Consider the following 16805-nt stretch of genomic DNA (forward strand, 5'->3'; position numbering starts at 1 on the left):
GTACTCCCCTGCACCCACTTGCACTCTGCACCCACCACCGATCTGCACTCTGCACCCACCTGCACGCTGTACCCAACTGCACCAACCTACACCCACTGCCCACCTGCACCCTGCCCTCTGTACTCCCCTGCACCCACTTGCACTCTGCACTAGGGTTGTCCAGATACCGATACCAGTATCGGTATCGGGACCGATACCGAGTATTTGCGGAAGTACTCGTACTCGCGCAAATACCCCCGATACCTAAATAGAATACTTCCCCCCCCCCCCCCCCGCTGCCGCCGCATCGCGCCGCCGCATCGAGGGACATGGCTAGAGGGACATTGCTGCATATGTGAGGGACATGGCTAGAGGGACATTGCTGCATATGTGAGGGACATGGCTAGAGGGACATTGCTGCATATGTGAGGGACATGGCTGCATATGTGAGGGACATGGCTAGAGGGACATTGCTGCATATGTGAGGGACATGGCTAGAGGGACATTGCTGCATATGTGAGGGACATGGCTAGAGGGACATGGCTGCATATGTGAGGGACATGGCTAGAGGGACATGGCTGCATATGTGGGGGACATGGCTGCATATGGGGGGGGACATGGCTGCATTTGGGGACACATTTAAAAAAAGTATCGGTATTCGGTATCGGCGACTACTTGAAAAAAAGTATCGGTACTTGTACTCGGTCCTAAAAAAGTGGTATCGGGACAACCCTACTCTGCACCCACCACCGATCTGCACTCTGCACTCACCTGCATGCTGTACCCAACTGCACCAACCTACACCCACTGCCCACCTGCACCCTGCCCTCTGTACTCCCCTGCACCTACTTGCACTCTGCACCCACCACCGATCTGCACTCTGCACCCACCTGCACGCTGTACCCAACTGCACCAACCTACACCCACTGCCCACCTGCACCCTGCCCTCTGTACTCCCCTGCACCCACTTGCACTCTGCACCCACCACCGATCTGCACGCTGTACCCAACTGCACCAACCTACACCCACTGCCCACCTGCACCCATCTGCACTCTGCACCCACCACCGATCTGCACCCACCTGCACGCTGTACCCGACTGCACCCACCTACAAGCTGCACCCACTGCCCACCTGCACCCTGCCCTCTGTACTTTCCTGCACCCACCACCCACCTGCACGCTGTACCCACCTGCACCCACTGCCCACCTGCACCCTGCCCTCTGTACTCCCCTGCACCCACCACTTACCTGCACTCTGCACCCACCTGCACTCTGCACCCACCTTCACTCTGTACCACCCTGCACCCACCTGCACCCTGTCCCCACCTGCACACTGCACCCACCTGTACTCTGGACCCACTTGCACCCTGCCCTATATACTCCCCTTCACTCTCTGCCACCTATCAGTGCCAGCTAACCTTTTAGTGCCCATCAGCACCAGCCACTAGTCGGTGCCCAAAAGTGCCACCTATCAGTACCAGCCACCTATCAGTCCCCATCTGTCACATGACATTGAAAAAAAAGTATCGGTATTCGGTATCGGCGAGTACTTGAAAAAAAGTATCGGTACTTGTACTTGGTCCTAAAAAAGTGGTATCGGGACAACCCTAGTTTTAACTCAAAAGTGTTAAACTCCCGTTTTTTGCAGCTCTTTCAACGTGCTTTTAAGGCAATTTGGAAGCGCTGACCATTCATTGCAATGGGCAGTGCGTTTTGAGAGCCGTGTATACAGCGCTCCTAACCGGCATCTAAGATGCTGTTTGTTGGACTTGTGGTTGCGTCCCGCAAGTGCACCGCCTCAGTGTGGAAAAACACACTGCAGTGAATGAGAGGCATTTTTCAGGCGCTTGGAGGCTATTTCTAGCACTAAAGCATCTGGGGCGGTTTTCAATGTGAAAGGGGTCTAAACATCCAATGAAACTGCATAGTTGTAGTTATGAAGTACAATAACCTAAAGCCTACTTCTGATAATCTCATATCTCATGCTCGGAGGACCAGTGTAGCTCCTAAGTTACAGAGTCCAGCTATTGCTCAGGGAAGAAAAAGAAGCCTTCTTAAACAGGATAAAATCTGCTCACTATTGCCATTTTGTCAAATTAGTTCTGCTACCTGTTGCTGTAAAGACACACCCTGTATTTCCATCTAGCAACCGGCTGGAAGCCTTTCCAGTTAATTGCTGTGCGAGTAGTGACACTTTTAGCTGCTCCTTTCTTCTGGCATGTATGTCCATAAGAGACCACAATGGTCTTGTATACCTGCTGGGGACTCTACATAGGACACGGAATCTGAATTGTGAAGTATAGCCGCATTGGGGCCAACACAGTTTTGGCACTTAAAATACTGACTGCATGAAAAGATATGCAATATCAGGTTTCTGAACTACTATTTTTTTGTTTTACAGGCAACTTTATCCAAATATGATGTTTCCAAACAGAAGAGAAAATTCTCATCATTTTTTAAGTCTTTGGTCATTGAGTTAGACAAGGATCTGTATGGGCCAGATAATCATTTGGTGGAGGTAGGTCTGATGTAAAGCACATCTTTCTGGAGCTCCACTTATGAATTCTTCTTTGCATCCCCCCCCCTTTTTTTTTTCCATTTCATGTGGGTTTTTTTATTTTTTTTATTTCATGTGCACACACCACTATCTAATGCCAATACGTTGTGCAGAGGTCATTCCTTTTTTTGCCAGCGATTTAGAAATGGATATAATACATGAACTATCATAATACTTTCTTTGGCTCATCTCCTATACGTTTCAGCTAGAATTTGTTTTCTTGCGTCCCTGTGATTCAAATGAAAATTGTTGGCCACTAGAGGGCAGTGGTTTTTTTGTGTTTTTTTTTCAGTATGTATTTATCCCAGCAGGGCGGCCTGTAAGTCGGGTAAAAGTATAGATGAACACAACGGCAGAAGGGCACAACGCTTCAGACAGGGCAGCACCTGTCTACATCACATAAATCACTTGTAGAAATTGGTGAAATTGAAAGTAAAATAGTTCACGATGACCCAAAGTACTTGTCTATCAAGATACCACAGAGCCCTTAAAGTCACTAATAGCGCCCAAAGTATTTCTGTTATTTCATAAGGCATATACAGTCATAATGGCAAAGAAAATCCTTCATTACACTACACTTCAGACTTGACAAAGGATCAGATTGTGATCTGAAACATTATCATTATACTTAAGTGATGGAGTGATTTTTCTGCTTTTAGAACATCTGCACTCAAAGTGCTTTTTTTTTTTTTTTTTTTTTCCGTGACCATTGTTGAAGGAGCCTTGTGTCAGCTGTGATTTTTGTGATTGCCTTTAAATACTGTTATTTTATATTGTCCTGGAATATAACCTGAAATGTACAGTGCCTTGAAAAAGTATTCATACCGCTTGAAATTTTACACATTTTGTCATGTTACAGCCAAAAATGTAAATGTATTTTATTGGGATTTTATGCGATAGACCAACACAAAGTGGCACATAATTGTAACGTGGAAGCAAAATGAGAAAATGGTTTCCATTTTTTTTTTTTTTTTTTTTACAAATATGTGAAGTGTGGCGTGCATTTGTAATCAGCCCCCTTAATACTTTGCAATTACAGCTGCAAGTCTTTTTGGGGATGTCTCTACCAGCTTTCCACATCTAGAGAGTGACATTTTTGTCCATTCTTCTTTGCAAAATAGCTCAAGCTCTGCCAGATTAGATGGAGAGTGTCTGTGAACTGCAATTTTCAAATCTTTCCACAGATTCTCAGTTAGATTTAGGTCTGGACTTTGACTGGGCCATTCTAACACACGAATATGCTTTGATCTAAACCATTCCATGGTAGCTCTGGCTGGATGTTTAGGATTGTTGTCTTGCTGGAAGGTGAACCTCTGCCCCAGTCTCAAGTTTTTTGCAGACTAACAGGTTTTCTTCTAATATTGCCCTGTATTTGGCTCCATCCATCTTCCCATCAACTCTGACCAACTTCCCTGTCCCTGCTGAAGAAAGTATTGCCACAACATGATGCTGCCACCACCATGTTTCACGGGGGTGCGGTGTTCAGGGTGATGTGCAGTGTTCGTTTTCCACCACACAAAGCGTTTTTTGCTTTTAGGCCAAAAAGTAAAATTTTGGTCTCATCTGACCAGAGCACCTTCTTCCACATGTTTGCTGTGTCCCCCACATGGCTTCTGTGCTCCAGAGTTACCATGGGCCTCTTGGCTGCTTCTCTGATGAATGCTCTCCTTGCCCGGCCTGTCAGTTTAGGTGGATGGCCATGTCTGGGTAGGTTTGCAGTTGTGCCATACTCTTTCCATTTTCAGATGATGGATTGAACAGTGCTCTGTGAGATGTTCAAAGCTTGGGATATTTTTTTTATAACCTAACTCTGCTTTAAACTGATCAGGGGGATGGGAGTGTTAATTTTCCACCACACTAAGCGTTTTTTCTTTTAGGCCAAAAAGTAAAATTTTGGTCGCATCTGATCGGAGCACCTTCTTCCACATGTTTGCTGTGTCCCCCACATGGCTTCTCGCAAACTACAAACGTGACTTCTTATGGCTTTCTTTCAACAATGACTTTTTTCTTGCCACTCTTCCATAAAGGACATATTTGTGAAGTGCACAACTAATAGTTGTCCTGTGGACAGATTCTCCCACCTGAGCTGTGAATCTTTGCGGCTCCTCCGGAGTTATCATGGGCCTTTTGGCTGCTTCTCTGATTTAATGTTCTCCTTGCCCGGCCTGTCAGTTTAGGTGGATGGCAATGTCATGGTAGATTAGCAGTTGTGCCATACTCTTTAGGATGTGGATTGAACAGTGCTCTGTGAGATGTTCAAAGCTTGGGATATTTTTTTAGCTTTAGCTAGAGCGTACAGTCCCGGCTCCCGCAGCTGTCACACACAAGGGGGAGCAGCAATCTTTGGAAAGGCTTTGCAAAGATTGCTGCTCCCCCTTGTGTGTGACAGCTGCGGGAGCCGGGACTGTACGCTCTAGCCGCCCCTCTCAACGGGACTGGAGGCCCGCCGGCACACCTCCTGCGTTTCCTGCTCCGTGACCCCCCACTATCACACCTCCGGATTTCCTGAAAGTGCCCACGGTCTTCATTGGCTACTCCTGGCATCATCTATAGCTCACCATCTACCGTTTTAAGGAGTGGATTCCTTTAGAATTCCATCTTTTGTCTGCTATCTTAATGGTTTTGAGTTTGGATACCGTCACTGTCACCTTATAAGCTTATATGACTCATTAAGTATATGCTTATTTGGGTCCACGTTTTCCGGTAAGCCTCCCATCTTCATTTTGGTGGTGGATCTGCTATCAATTTCCAATTCATTTTTCCACACTAGTCACTTTTGCTTGGACTTTTTGGATTTGGAACCTTTAGTGAGACTTATCCCTCACTTATGAATTTATTTATCTACCTTATCACCATTCATGAACTCTGATCACTTGGTGTTACTTTTTATTTTTTATGACCATTCACACTGTTATATTCATATAATTTAATTTACACATATTTTTAGTGCTACACTTTTGTTTTCTATGTTTGTTTGCTTGCAGAACTGATCTGATTCTGTGGTGTTGGCTGCCATTTATATGTTTATTAAGGTAGCGCGGTGATATATGTACTATTGTATATATCGTTGGAACACTAGCCTGTGTTGTGCATTAACTGACAGTGAGAGGAGGAGAGTTACCAGCAGTAACGGTGCTGATAACTCTTCAACATGCATATCCATGCTGGCCTGTAGTCCTAGTGGCTGCACATGGTGACCATGCTGCAGTGATTTTACTGTAAGGTTGTAGTGTTGTCACCCCCCTGGGGAAAGGGTGAGAGCCCTTGAATTTTTTTTTTATTACACTTTGTGCCTTCATGTCCAGTGCCAGTTGTAAGCCTGGCTTGTTTAGGTGTCAGATAGGAGTGAGAGAAATCTACTTAATGTAGGTCACAGACAGGAATGGCAACCTGATTTTAGGATGAGATGTGATCATTCTGACTCATTAATTTTGTATTTGCAGTGGCACAGAACACCAACCACTCAGGAGACAGACGGGTTTCAGGTCAAACGTCCAGGAGACGTCAATGTACGCTGCACTGTGTTGCTGATGCTTGATTATCAGGTATATATGTAATCGTAAACCTACTTCATTCACGTCGTGTGGCTGTTTTTTAAAATGTTTTTACCCTTTCGCTGCCATGTCCATATGTCAACCACCAGGAGTGTGTGTGTGTGTGTGTATATATTATCTCTCTCTCTGACAAGCTGGCTGCCAGATGAAATTGATCCAATGACTAGGCAAGCGCCGGATCACTTCCAAACACCTCTGGTAATGGGTCTTTAAAGAGTCGCCAAAATCATCATATAGGGCACTTTTTGTTAAGGCAAACCTTTTTTTTTATTTATTTTTTTCCTCTCTTCATTTTGGCTAGAGCAAGGGAGGGTTATAATCTGTCAGCCTATTTGGCTGTCCCATAGCCAAATAGGTCACCAAAACTAGTGTCTCCATTGGAAGATCTCCCCTCTTTTCTGGGAACAACCCAAAATTTGGGGTTTTTCATTTACTTTCAATGATGATGGTAAACGAAACAGAGGGTGAATCTCCTTAATGGAGTCAGAGGTAGCAATAAAACCTGCCAGATGTTCCAATTCCTCTCCACTCTATCCAAAGCTATACTTCCATTTAAAAAAAAAAGGTAAAAAATTTGTTGCACCCAACACACAAGCTACACCTGCCCCCTCCCCCCACACACACACACACACACACATTTTAAATTGCAACGCACGCTGGAGTGAACACAATAATTTTAGCACCAGAACTCCCGTGTAGCTCTAAACTCATGATCTGTAGGGTCTTTTAAAGTGTTGCCTATAGAAAATATTGGGTACTGAAATTTGTCACCATTTCACAGACTCATATCATTTTAAGGTTTGACATGTTTGGTATCTATTTACTCAGAGAAGCCTCATATTTTATATTTGACAAAAAATGAGTTATGGGGTTTTGTGTGCCCTTAAATTTAACGTTTGGAACTACCACCATTTTATTCTCTAGGGTGTCTTCTTTCAGTAAAATATATTTTGGGGGCTTTATAGAATCTTCAGGGCTAAAATGATTTTATAAACATGTGCAAACAATGCAGAAACGTCTCTGGCAGCGAAAGGTTTAAATGAGGATAGGTGGAGAATTGGCGGCGCTTTTGCCTGTCAAACTGAAACAAGTTTTCACTTGTGGATTAATGGAATAAGAAATCTGGTTTTGCTTCGGTCTTCACTTGCAGTGTATTTTGTAACCTACCCATAAAAGACAAATGTCTGGGTGCATTCTCATTGTCTGGTATCCTATTATTAACATCAGACTCATGTCAACCTTTTCCTTTTCCCAGCCACCTCAGTTTAAGCTTGATCCCCGGTTGGCTCGTCTTCTTGGAATCCACACACAGACTCGTCCAGTCATCATTCAAGCTCTATGGCAGTACATTAAAACACACAAACTTCAGGACCCTCATGAGCGGGAGTTCATAGTCTGTGACAAATACCTCCAGCAGGTAAATCTGATTCCTTCACACCGTCTCCTACTGACTGGTCAAGTTTTTGTGTTTCACTCTCTTATTCCTTTGGTTTGTCACCTTAGATTTTTGAATCTCAGAGGATGAAGTTTTCCGAGCTTCCTCAAAGACTACATGCCCTTCTCATGCCTCCAGAGCCCATCATAATTAATCATGTCATTAGGTAAAGAGACTCTTGTAGTGATATGATCTTTTTGTCTTGGTGTGCCAGTGTTTGCTATATTTATTGCTTTTTGTATCAACAGTGTGGATCCTAATGACCAGAAAAAGACAGCATGTTATGATATTGATGTTGAAGTGGATGACACCCTCAAGACTCAGATGAACTCTTTCCTGCTTTCCACTTCCAGTCAACAAGAGATTGCAGCTCTAGATAATAAGGTAAACAAAATGGGACAGTTTATCAGAGGCGCATTGCCGGCGGTATAGCCGCGGTGTCCCATTGATTTCAATGGGTGGGAGCGATGGGGGAGAGTGGTATACACACTGCTCCAAAGATGCAGATAGCAGGACTTTTTTTACCGTTCTGCTAGCGCACCGCTCCAGCGTGAAAGCCCTCGGGGGTTTCACACTGGAGACAGCAGCAGCTGTTTAGGGCCGGTTTGCAGGTGCTATTTTTAGCGCATTAGCGCCTGCAAAACGACACCATGTGAAAGGGGTCTTGGGTGGATGCAACATTGCTCTGATGCTACATCTGTCCCCTGCCAGCTCTAAGATTGATAACCGATCGATGAAACGCCACTGATCGTATGGTTCTCAGAGCTCCCTGATCAGAGAGCTGGTGACCCCCTCCCCCCCCACAATCACCGGAGCACTGGGCTATGGAGGGGGCTGGAGCAGCTGGCTCAGCTCTCAGCGAGTCGCTGAGAGACTGAGCCGGGTCCAGGCATGTGGGTGTATCCCGACCATATGGTCGCAGTCTTTTCCGAGCCTAAACCGGCTCGGACTACAGCATGCTTTAGACCGCTGTCTGCTGAGAACGATCTGCACTCCTGAGATCCACAGAAGTAATACAGCTAAACGAGCTTCGGCTGTACGTCTCCTTTAAAGCGTCGCTTCACTCTCCCAATCAACATTGATTATTTTTTATCCTCGTTCTGCTGGCATTGGTAAATAGGAAAGTATATTCTATTTACTTGTGTTTAAAACTTTTTTTTTTTTTTTACGGTATTTATTTCCTGGTTTCTTGCATAGGCAAATTGTGTCATACATCCCAGGAATCTTCAGATGGGGTTTTCTCACCTAAGCACACTCTCCTGCATGCTTAAGCTAAGGGCAGATGATTCCAGGAAGTAAATGCTTCATGAATCATTTGCCTTGCTCAAGGCCAGAAATGCTTGAGGGTTTCCTCTCAACGTGATATCTCAAGAAAAATACTGAAGGCTCAGGACAGAGATACTGTACTATCTAATGTCAATAATGGGGAGAAGGTCTATAGACCTTTTTCGGTTATGCCCCTTCGACAGAACGGATGCCTTCTGTCAAACATACTGGCCGAATGCTGCAGTACACACGGGCCAAATGTGTACGGGGCTTTAGTCAAACAGTTTTTTTTTTTTGTTTTTTTTTTTTTTCCTTATACAGTAGCTCTAAATTAGCTTTTTGTTCTGTTTGACAATCTTTCGGTTCATTTTAAATAGACTGATGTTTTATATATTTTTTTTTTTTTTTAAGGATTCTAACCTATTTCTAAATTAAAAAGTTCCCTTTTCTAGCCACGTTAACATGAAATATTGAATACATATTTATATTTCTAGCCAACGCACAGGGCTCTGCTTTTGCCGAGCAGAAAATAAATACATTTTGTGAATAGGATCAATTGGGTAAATGAGCTCTGATATGATGCTATAAGGTAGAAGAAGCCTAATACTGAGAAAATCCTTCACTCCCACTGCTGAATTCTCATCCTAATGCTGCGTTGCGGTTTGTAATGATGATCCAAAGTTTTTGGTCACTGACCCAGAACAAGTGTGCAGATCAGGGAATTCTGACTTTCCTGTGCCTTGACTAGCTGTATGCTTGTTTTCCAGAAATAATGAGGTACTAAAAACCTTAGTGATTGTAAAGGCTCATTAAAAATAAATGACAAACATGTTATATTTGCCTCCTCTATGCAGTTGGTTTTGCACAGAGCAGCCTGGATCCTCCTCTTCTCGGGTCCCTCTTTGCTGCTCCTGGCACCCCCTCCTATCGAGTGCCCCCTCAGCCACCAGCTTCCTATGGGGGCACTTGAGCTGAGTAACAGCTCTATGTATCCATTCAGACACGGAGCCCTGGCTCTGCCACCTCTCTTCCCTGATTGGCTAACTTGGACAGCCAATAAGGAGGAGTGTCCTGCACTGTTCAACAGGCACTAATGTTTGACCATGCTTCCCTGTGAACCCGTCAGTCTATGGTGTGGCTGGTGCTTATCTGGACCAGCACTGTACTGGAAGGGCAGGGAATGCATTTCCATTATATAAAAAGGGTGTTTTGAGGCATTTCCATTGGAAAATGAGAACAAAATCGACACGCAGTGGTCCAGGGCAATCAAGAGTAAAGGTGTGAGGCTTCAGTTCAGCTTAAGGATATGTAATTGGTAGATATAAGGAAGCGCTGAACCTGCTCTCTCATGGAATATTTACCATGTGCACCCTGGAGGCTTTATTAGTGTATGAAGCCGTTTTCTCAGCCCGACTAATTGATTGTTCTGTTCAGGTTTATAAAACATGTGTGTGCATTCTTCTGAAAATTATGCATTTTGTAAACAGCATTTTCCAGTCGCTCATTTCATGCTCTTTAGTATCCTGCTCCCAGGTGGACTTTTATGTTGACTAACCAACATCTTACCGAGTTTGTTTGCTTTTTGTCTTCTGTGTTGAGAAGACATTTAAGCTCCCAGAAGAAGCATGGTATTGCTTCACGTTAACTTGTGTGCCTGCCCTGCCTTTTTTACATCTGTGTAATGGAAATAAGTGATTTGTTTTCATTTGTAACATCAGCAGTGAGTTCAATGATGATTTGCACTATTGGATAAGCTGCCCTAGTGGCTTAGTAAAGTCAAACGGCTGTGTTATCTGCTCAGTCTTTGGTTCCTTGGAGCTTTATGCAAATAGCCATCAATATGCAGTCTTGGTTCTTGACATATGTTCTCTTGTTTAGATTCATGAGACGATTGAAACAATTAATCAGCTCAAGATTCAGAGGGAGTTCATGTTGAGCTTCGCCCGTGACCCTCAAGGTTTTATTAATGACTGGCTACAGTCTCAGTGCCGTGACCTCAAGGTGAGTGATACTGAAGTCGCTTGTTTGCATGGCGTGCCGTGTGTTTTTCTTTTTTATTCAGTCTTCTAAACCCTAACGATCTGCTTCGTCCTCAGACTATGACGGATGTTGTTGGAAATCCAGAAGAGGAGCGCAGAGCAGAATTCTATTTCCAGCCCTGGGCTCAGGAAGCTGTCTGTCGATACTTCTACTCCAAGGTACACACTTGTTTTACTTGCATGCAGAAGGTATTCCATGCCGGTTTGTGCATATCATTTAAGGCTTGCCTTTGTCGTGGTTTATATAGGTGCAGCAAAGACGCCAGGAATTGGAACAAGCCCTGGGGATCAGAAATACATAAAGGGACGCTGGCACATGGGAAGCTGCCTATTGGATGTATGGAACTGAGCGCTTCTCTTGGCCACAATTTTCAACATCTTTTTTGAGGCTTTAGGATGCTGCTATCAAGTATATCAGAACTCTGAGGCCTCTGCCACCAAATGACTGACAAGTGGAATAAGGACACACTAATATTTATACTGGTACCAGATGAAAACTTGAGAAAGCCACCAGATGTTTTGAGGGTTAAACTATTAAAGTTGACGGATCAATTACTTTCGGTTTCCTTGCCACCTTAAGTGTTTTTTTTTTATTTTGTATTTCTCTTAGGCCTCATTCACACTGACATTGCCAAACTGCGCTTAGAGGACATTTTCAAATGCATTTAATGATTTTAGTGTGCTATTCACACCGATCTTGCCTGCATTTAGGTGTGGGCAGTTTAGCTGTGATTAAAAAAAGTCATCGTGTGTGTCAAGGATCCAATTAGACACTTAAATGTGAATCAATTCATGTAAAGGTGGCTAAAGCAGTAGCATTTAAATGCAGGAAAAACGGATCTGGAGGGAATAAAACATATTTTTTTTTTTTTTTTTTTGTATTTCCTGGATTATTTCTTCTGTGTGTAGAAAAGCTAAACATGAGTGCCCTAGGACCTCATTCACACTGGCAATGTCAGACTTTCAGAGGACATTTCTAAATGCCTAGAAACTTGTGCATTTTTCAAGGATGTCATTCACATTGTGTGTTTTACCTGCCGTTGGTTTCAGTCAGTCTAGCTGTGTTTAGAAAAAATAGAATTCTGTGCATCCAGGATCTGATTATAAACTAAACACGAGCAAACTTTTCTGCTTAAAGAGGAACTACACTCAGAACCACAAACCAAAAGTGCTATTGAATTCATTTTTAATATTAAGACCCCTTTCACACTGAACCACTCATAGTGTCAGCGTTAAAACTCCGCTAATTTTACCGCCGACGCTATGGGCGGATTTGCGGCGCATTTTTGGCTGCTGTCGGGGTGGTTTTTCCCCCACTAGCAGCTGAGAAAGGGTTAAAACCGCCCGCAGTGCACTGCTGATTCAACGCATTGCCAGCGACATAGCCGCACTGTCCCAGCAGCTGTGAAAGAGCGGTAAACACACCGCTCCAAAGATGCGGCTAGCAGGACTTATTTTACAGTCCTGCTAGCGCAAGGCTCCAGTGTGACAGCTGTTGGGGCGGATTGCAGGCTATAGCATCTGCAATACGCTCCAGTGCGAAAGGGGTCTAAAGGCAAACTCCCCCCATCCATCCATGTCTCTATGCTTTATTTTGCAGAGAAATCATTTAGTATAACTCCCCTGTGGCCAGAAGGGCAGATGATTCATGTAACATTTACTTTCTGTAATCTATTTACCCTTCATTCGGTCATGCAGACAGGAGGTTGAACTTAGTTAAGAACCCCCCCCCCCCCTTCCTCCTGAAGATTCCCAGGATGTATGACATAATTTGCCTAGGCAAGAAACTAGGAAGCAACTGAGGAAATGTGAAAAAAAGTTTAGAACAAGTACCCAGGATGTACTGTCTTATCTATTTACTGATGCTAGCAGCATAAGGATTTAAAATGGTCAATGTTGGTTAAGAGACTGAAGTTCCACTTTAAGGCTCAGTTCACACTGGTGTGATGCGAGAACCCGTGCGAATCCATCATGGGTTCCCGCATTGCACCCGGCTCGCAGTCAGTTATCAATGCCCTGTGCGAACCGCTGTGGGTGTCAATACAAAGTAAATGTCCCCCCCAGATTGGTTCACATATGGCAGTGCGAACTGTCAGTTCGGACATGAATCGGATCGCATGCCATCCGATTCTGTTGCGGACCAAAAAAAAGGTTCCTGCATAACTGGTCCGAATACGATGTGGATTCAGCCATACAATCGGGCTAAATTCGCATTGCACAGACATCGCATTTTGATTGCATGCCATCTCGGACAGCGCACCAGTGTGATCCCGAGCCTAAGGCCTCGTTCAGTTAGCTTTTGTAAACGCAGGAGATATTTTCGGGAAGTAATAAATATTTATGCCTCCCAGATCACCTTTTCCCGGTTTTATATAATCCTGCTTTACAACAGGTTTATATGGGTTCAGTGTGTTTAATCGGATTCTGGAGGCACAAAAACCTATTTTCTCGACATGCAGCTGAACTGATTGCACATGTGTGAATGGCACCATTGCAAAATAAATTGATGCTTTTATAGGTGTTTAGAAATGTCCTCCCAATGCAGATTTGACAGTACCAGTGTGAATGAGGCCTTAATGAGGAACATCTAAACGCAGGAAAAAGTGATCTGCGAAGCAAACATTTTCTATACTTCTCAGATCACATTTCCTGCATTTTTAAAATCTTTAAACACAGAAGTGTCAGTGTGAATGAGGCTTTAATGCTTAACTTGCAAGTGCGAGGTGTTCGGCCACCCTTCCGTCACCTACACTTAGTGTGTGTGCTCCAAATTGATTGGCCTATTTAAAATAGTTTTTCATGTCTATGTAGGTTTACTGTAATCTTTTAGATTGCATGGATCACACATTAGAGGTGGTCAGTGCATTTTCAAATAATAAAATTGCAGCCTGTCGTTTCGCTAGTGACACTCTGGGCTTGACTTGGGTAGGAGGAGCAATTGCTTGCTAAATTCCGACACCCATCCAATCAGACTTCATCAGTTTTGTTGAAATGATTTCTGATTGGTCACTGTGCACTCAAAGGCTACATACAAACTATTTAGGGGCTGTGCATGTCGGTTCTAAATCTCTGAAGACCAATTTTTGAAGCAGGTTGTGACGTTGCTGATATTTCTCACCTGTAATACTATATATGCAGTTTACTGATTGCAGTCTGTGTTTTTTTGAGCTGACGTTCTGTTTCATGCCTTGGCATGTTGCGTGGATTGACCAGAGGCCTTTGGCTATTCGTTTCCCAGAGTCCATTGCACTCCTGCATGGATTTATTCGTGTTGTTGCTTCTTTCAGTTACTGTTATGATTGACAGCTCAGCTCTTTCACTTTGCATCAAAAAATGGTCTTCATTTAAAGCCAGCCTTTCACACCAGCTGCCTGCTGCCCAGATTAGCTAAAGATAAAACTATCAACAAAGATTTCCGAAGAATCGTAATACAAAAAAAATACTTTCCTGGATGTCTTCTGGAAGGTGCGGCTGACATCACTGGCCCTCCCTGCTGCCTCCTGTCAACATGGAATCCTGCGAAGGTGCATTTATTCTATGGACTGGGTGCATTCTTGCTTTATTTTGAGTGCCCAGATATCCCAGTGGTAAGGAAGAGCAATTTCACCTATGCATCCTGGACGCTGCAACCATTGAGAGTTTTTACTCCCTTTTTTTTTTTTTTTTCCACTGCCAAGTTTGTTTGGGTGACGGGATGCATTTTTTTTTTTTTTTGTGGAAGATTGGCTTAAACATACAGTGAATGTAGGCCTTTATAAAGAGCTAGATGCACTCTCAACACCGTTTTTGTATGTAGCCTTCTCATTTAACGAAAGATCCCTGGGATTGTTGCCTCTGTGAGTGTCTAGTGGATTGACGGCTGAGTTATTCAGTCCTACAAAAGGCCCCATTGTTATGTACAGGTAGTCGGTACACCTATCTAGCCTCTTTATTACAGATATAGTAGAAGCACTGATGAACTTGATTTCAGGACTGCCATGTAAAGGATTCTGTAAACCTGTGCTGTCTAACACAGGTTGGAAAAATCTATTATATGATAAACTTTTTTTTATATATATATTCAAAGTGGAAAAGGTTACACGGTTATGGACTATGGAAGTGGTCAGTAGATTTCAATGATGAAGGACTCTGGTTTATGCAGCAGTGTGTACAATAATAAATATTTATACAGCATTTGCAGTCTGCAGAATGGGCTCTTGATATGCTGCTTTGCTTTCTGGGGTGTTATCCTTAGAAGCTCTCCAATCTCTCACTGAATGTGCCCGCGAGCACCTCTATTCTCATGAAATATGTAGCCTTTTTTATTTTTAAATGGATTATGGTTTTGATGGACCAAAATATTGTTTTGTATCTTGTAGTCATTGCCAAGTTTTAATAAAAGCAACTTCTCACTAAATGAATGTTGGCGGTGTTCACGTTTTTATTTCAGCGCAAAACAATGTTTAGGTTGATCTTGGACAAGACTTTACATGCCGTTTTATTATAGTGTATGTGTAGCCTAGTGTGTGTGTGTGTGTGTGTGTGTGTGTGTGTGTGTTTTTGGATGGAGTAAAGCTGGATACCCACTATGCAATTTTTCTATAGATTTTTTTATTTATTTTCCTTCAGACTTCCCAAAACCATATGAGGTCAAACCTTTAGGAGTTTCAATTTGTATGCAATCAGGCAGGCCCTTGCACTACATTGTTTTGGTAAATCTCTAAAGGAAATCGGACAACAAAAGATGTATAGTGGGTCTTGGAAAGGAAAAGCGTGTAAATATCACGGTCTGTGTCTGTTGGGTAGATTCACTTTCTCTGTTTATCCTGTTGGCTATTGTCGGGATTCTAGAAAATGATGGGAAATCCAAAATGTCAACAAAAAAAGTGATGGTACATCTTCCAGTGCAGACAGCTGTTCTTGTGACAAGCGGGAAATGCCTTTTTTGTAGAGATTTTATTTCCTGTTGCCTCTTAGGGACAGGAAGTGAAGAGCAATCTTTTCTCAATGAGACACAGCACAAAATAAATTGACAATTGTAAACAATGGATGGCTTCCTTTCATGCCTTAGGCCTTTTTCACACGAGGCGGACTCCGTCGCGACAGAGTCCGCCAGCTCAGCAGGAGATCTCTCCACTGATCTGGCGGATGACAGGTCCCTCTCTGCTCACTGAGCGGGGAGGGGCTTGTCCAGCGGCACTGTATCCTATGGAGAGATCTGATGAAAACGGACATGTCTGTTTTCATCAGATCTCATCCGATCCGCCATGGACAGATGGCGACGTATCGCCATACGTTCGATTTTTATCAGATGTCACCGCTGACATCCGACGCTCCATAGGCTTGCATGGCAAACTGACAGGCAGACCTGAACGGGCCTTAGGCCTCATGTATACTGCTGCTGGTAAACGGATGTTTAGGAGTGAAAATGTCCAAATTGGGCCCAATTAGCTGTTTTCCATCGCCGGGTGTCATGTGACTTGTTAGTGATACAAGGTCTCAGGTGTAAATGGGAGCAGGTGTGTGAAATTTGGTGTTATCGCTTTTACTCTTCCATACTGATCACTGGAAGTTCAACATGGCACCTCATGGCAAATAACTCTGAGGATCTGAAAAAAAGAACTGTTGCTCTATGTAAAGATGGCCTAGGCTATAAGAAGATTGCCAAGACCCCGAAACTAAGCTGCAGGACAGTGGCCAATACCATACAGCGGTTTACCAGGACAGGTTCCACTCGGAACAGGCCTCGCAATGGTCGACCTATGAAGTTGAGTCAGCCTGTCAGCGAATCAAATTGGTTTGCATGACTGTTGTCCAAGAAGGAAGCCTCTTCTAAACATGATGCACGAGTAATCCCGCAAACAGTTTGCCGACAAGCAGACAAAGGACATAAATTACTAGAACCATGTCCCTTGGCCTGATGAGACCAAGATGAACTTATTTTGTTCAGATGGTGTCAAACGTGTGTGGTGTCAACCAGGTGAGGAGTACAAAGAC

At 43.7% G+C, this 16805-nt stretch overlaps 1 protein-coding gene across 1 annotated transcript in view; it reads left to right on the top strand.

Annotated features, from left to right (window-relative positions):
- Positions 1-15229, top strand: part of SMARCD1 (SWI/SNF related, matrix associated, actin dependent regulator of chromatin, subfamily d, member 1) — a 37059-nt gene extending 21830 nt beyond the window's left edge. The window contains exons 6-13 of the mRNA XM_040340274.1: positions 2380-2496; positions 5979-6080; positions 7345-7506; positions 7593-7690; positions 7773-7908; positions 10669-10791; positions 10887-10988; positions 11078-15229. Coding sequence (XP_040196208.1) covers positions 2380-2496; positions 5979-6080; positions 7345-7506; positions 7593-7690; positions 7773-7908; positions 10669-10791; positions 10887-10988; positions 11078-11131 — 894 coding nt within the window. The 3' untranslated portion in view covers positions 11132-15229. The remainder of the gene's footprint in view (positions 1-2379; positions 2497-5978; positions 6081-7344; positions 7507-7592; positions 7691-7772; positions 7909-10668; positions 10792-10886; positions 10989-11077) is intronic.
- Positions 15230-16805: the final 1576 nt, after the last annotated feature.

This window comes from Rana temporaria, chromosome 2 (assembly GCF_905171775.1).
Source record: "Rana temporaria chromosome 2, aRanTem1.1, whole genome shotgun sequence".
Taxonomy (NCBI): domain Eukaryota; kingdom Metazoa; phylum Chordata; class Amphibia; order Anura; family Ranidae; genus Rana; species Rana temporaria.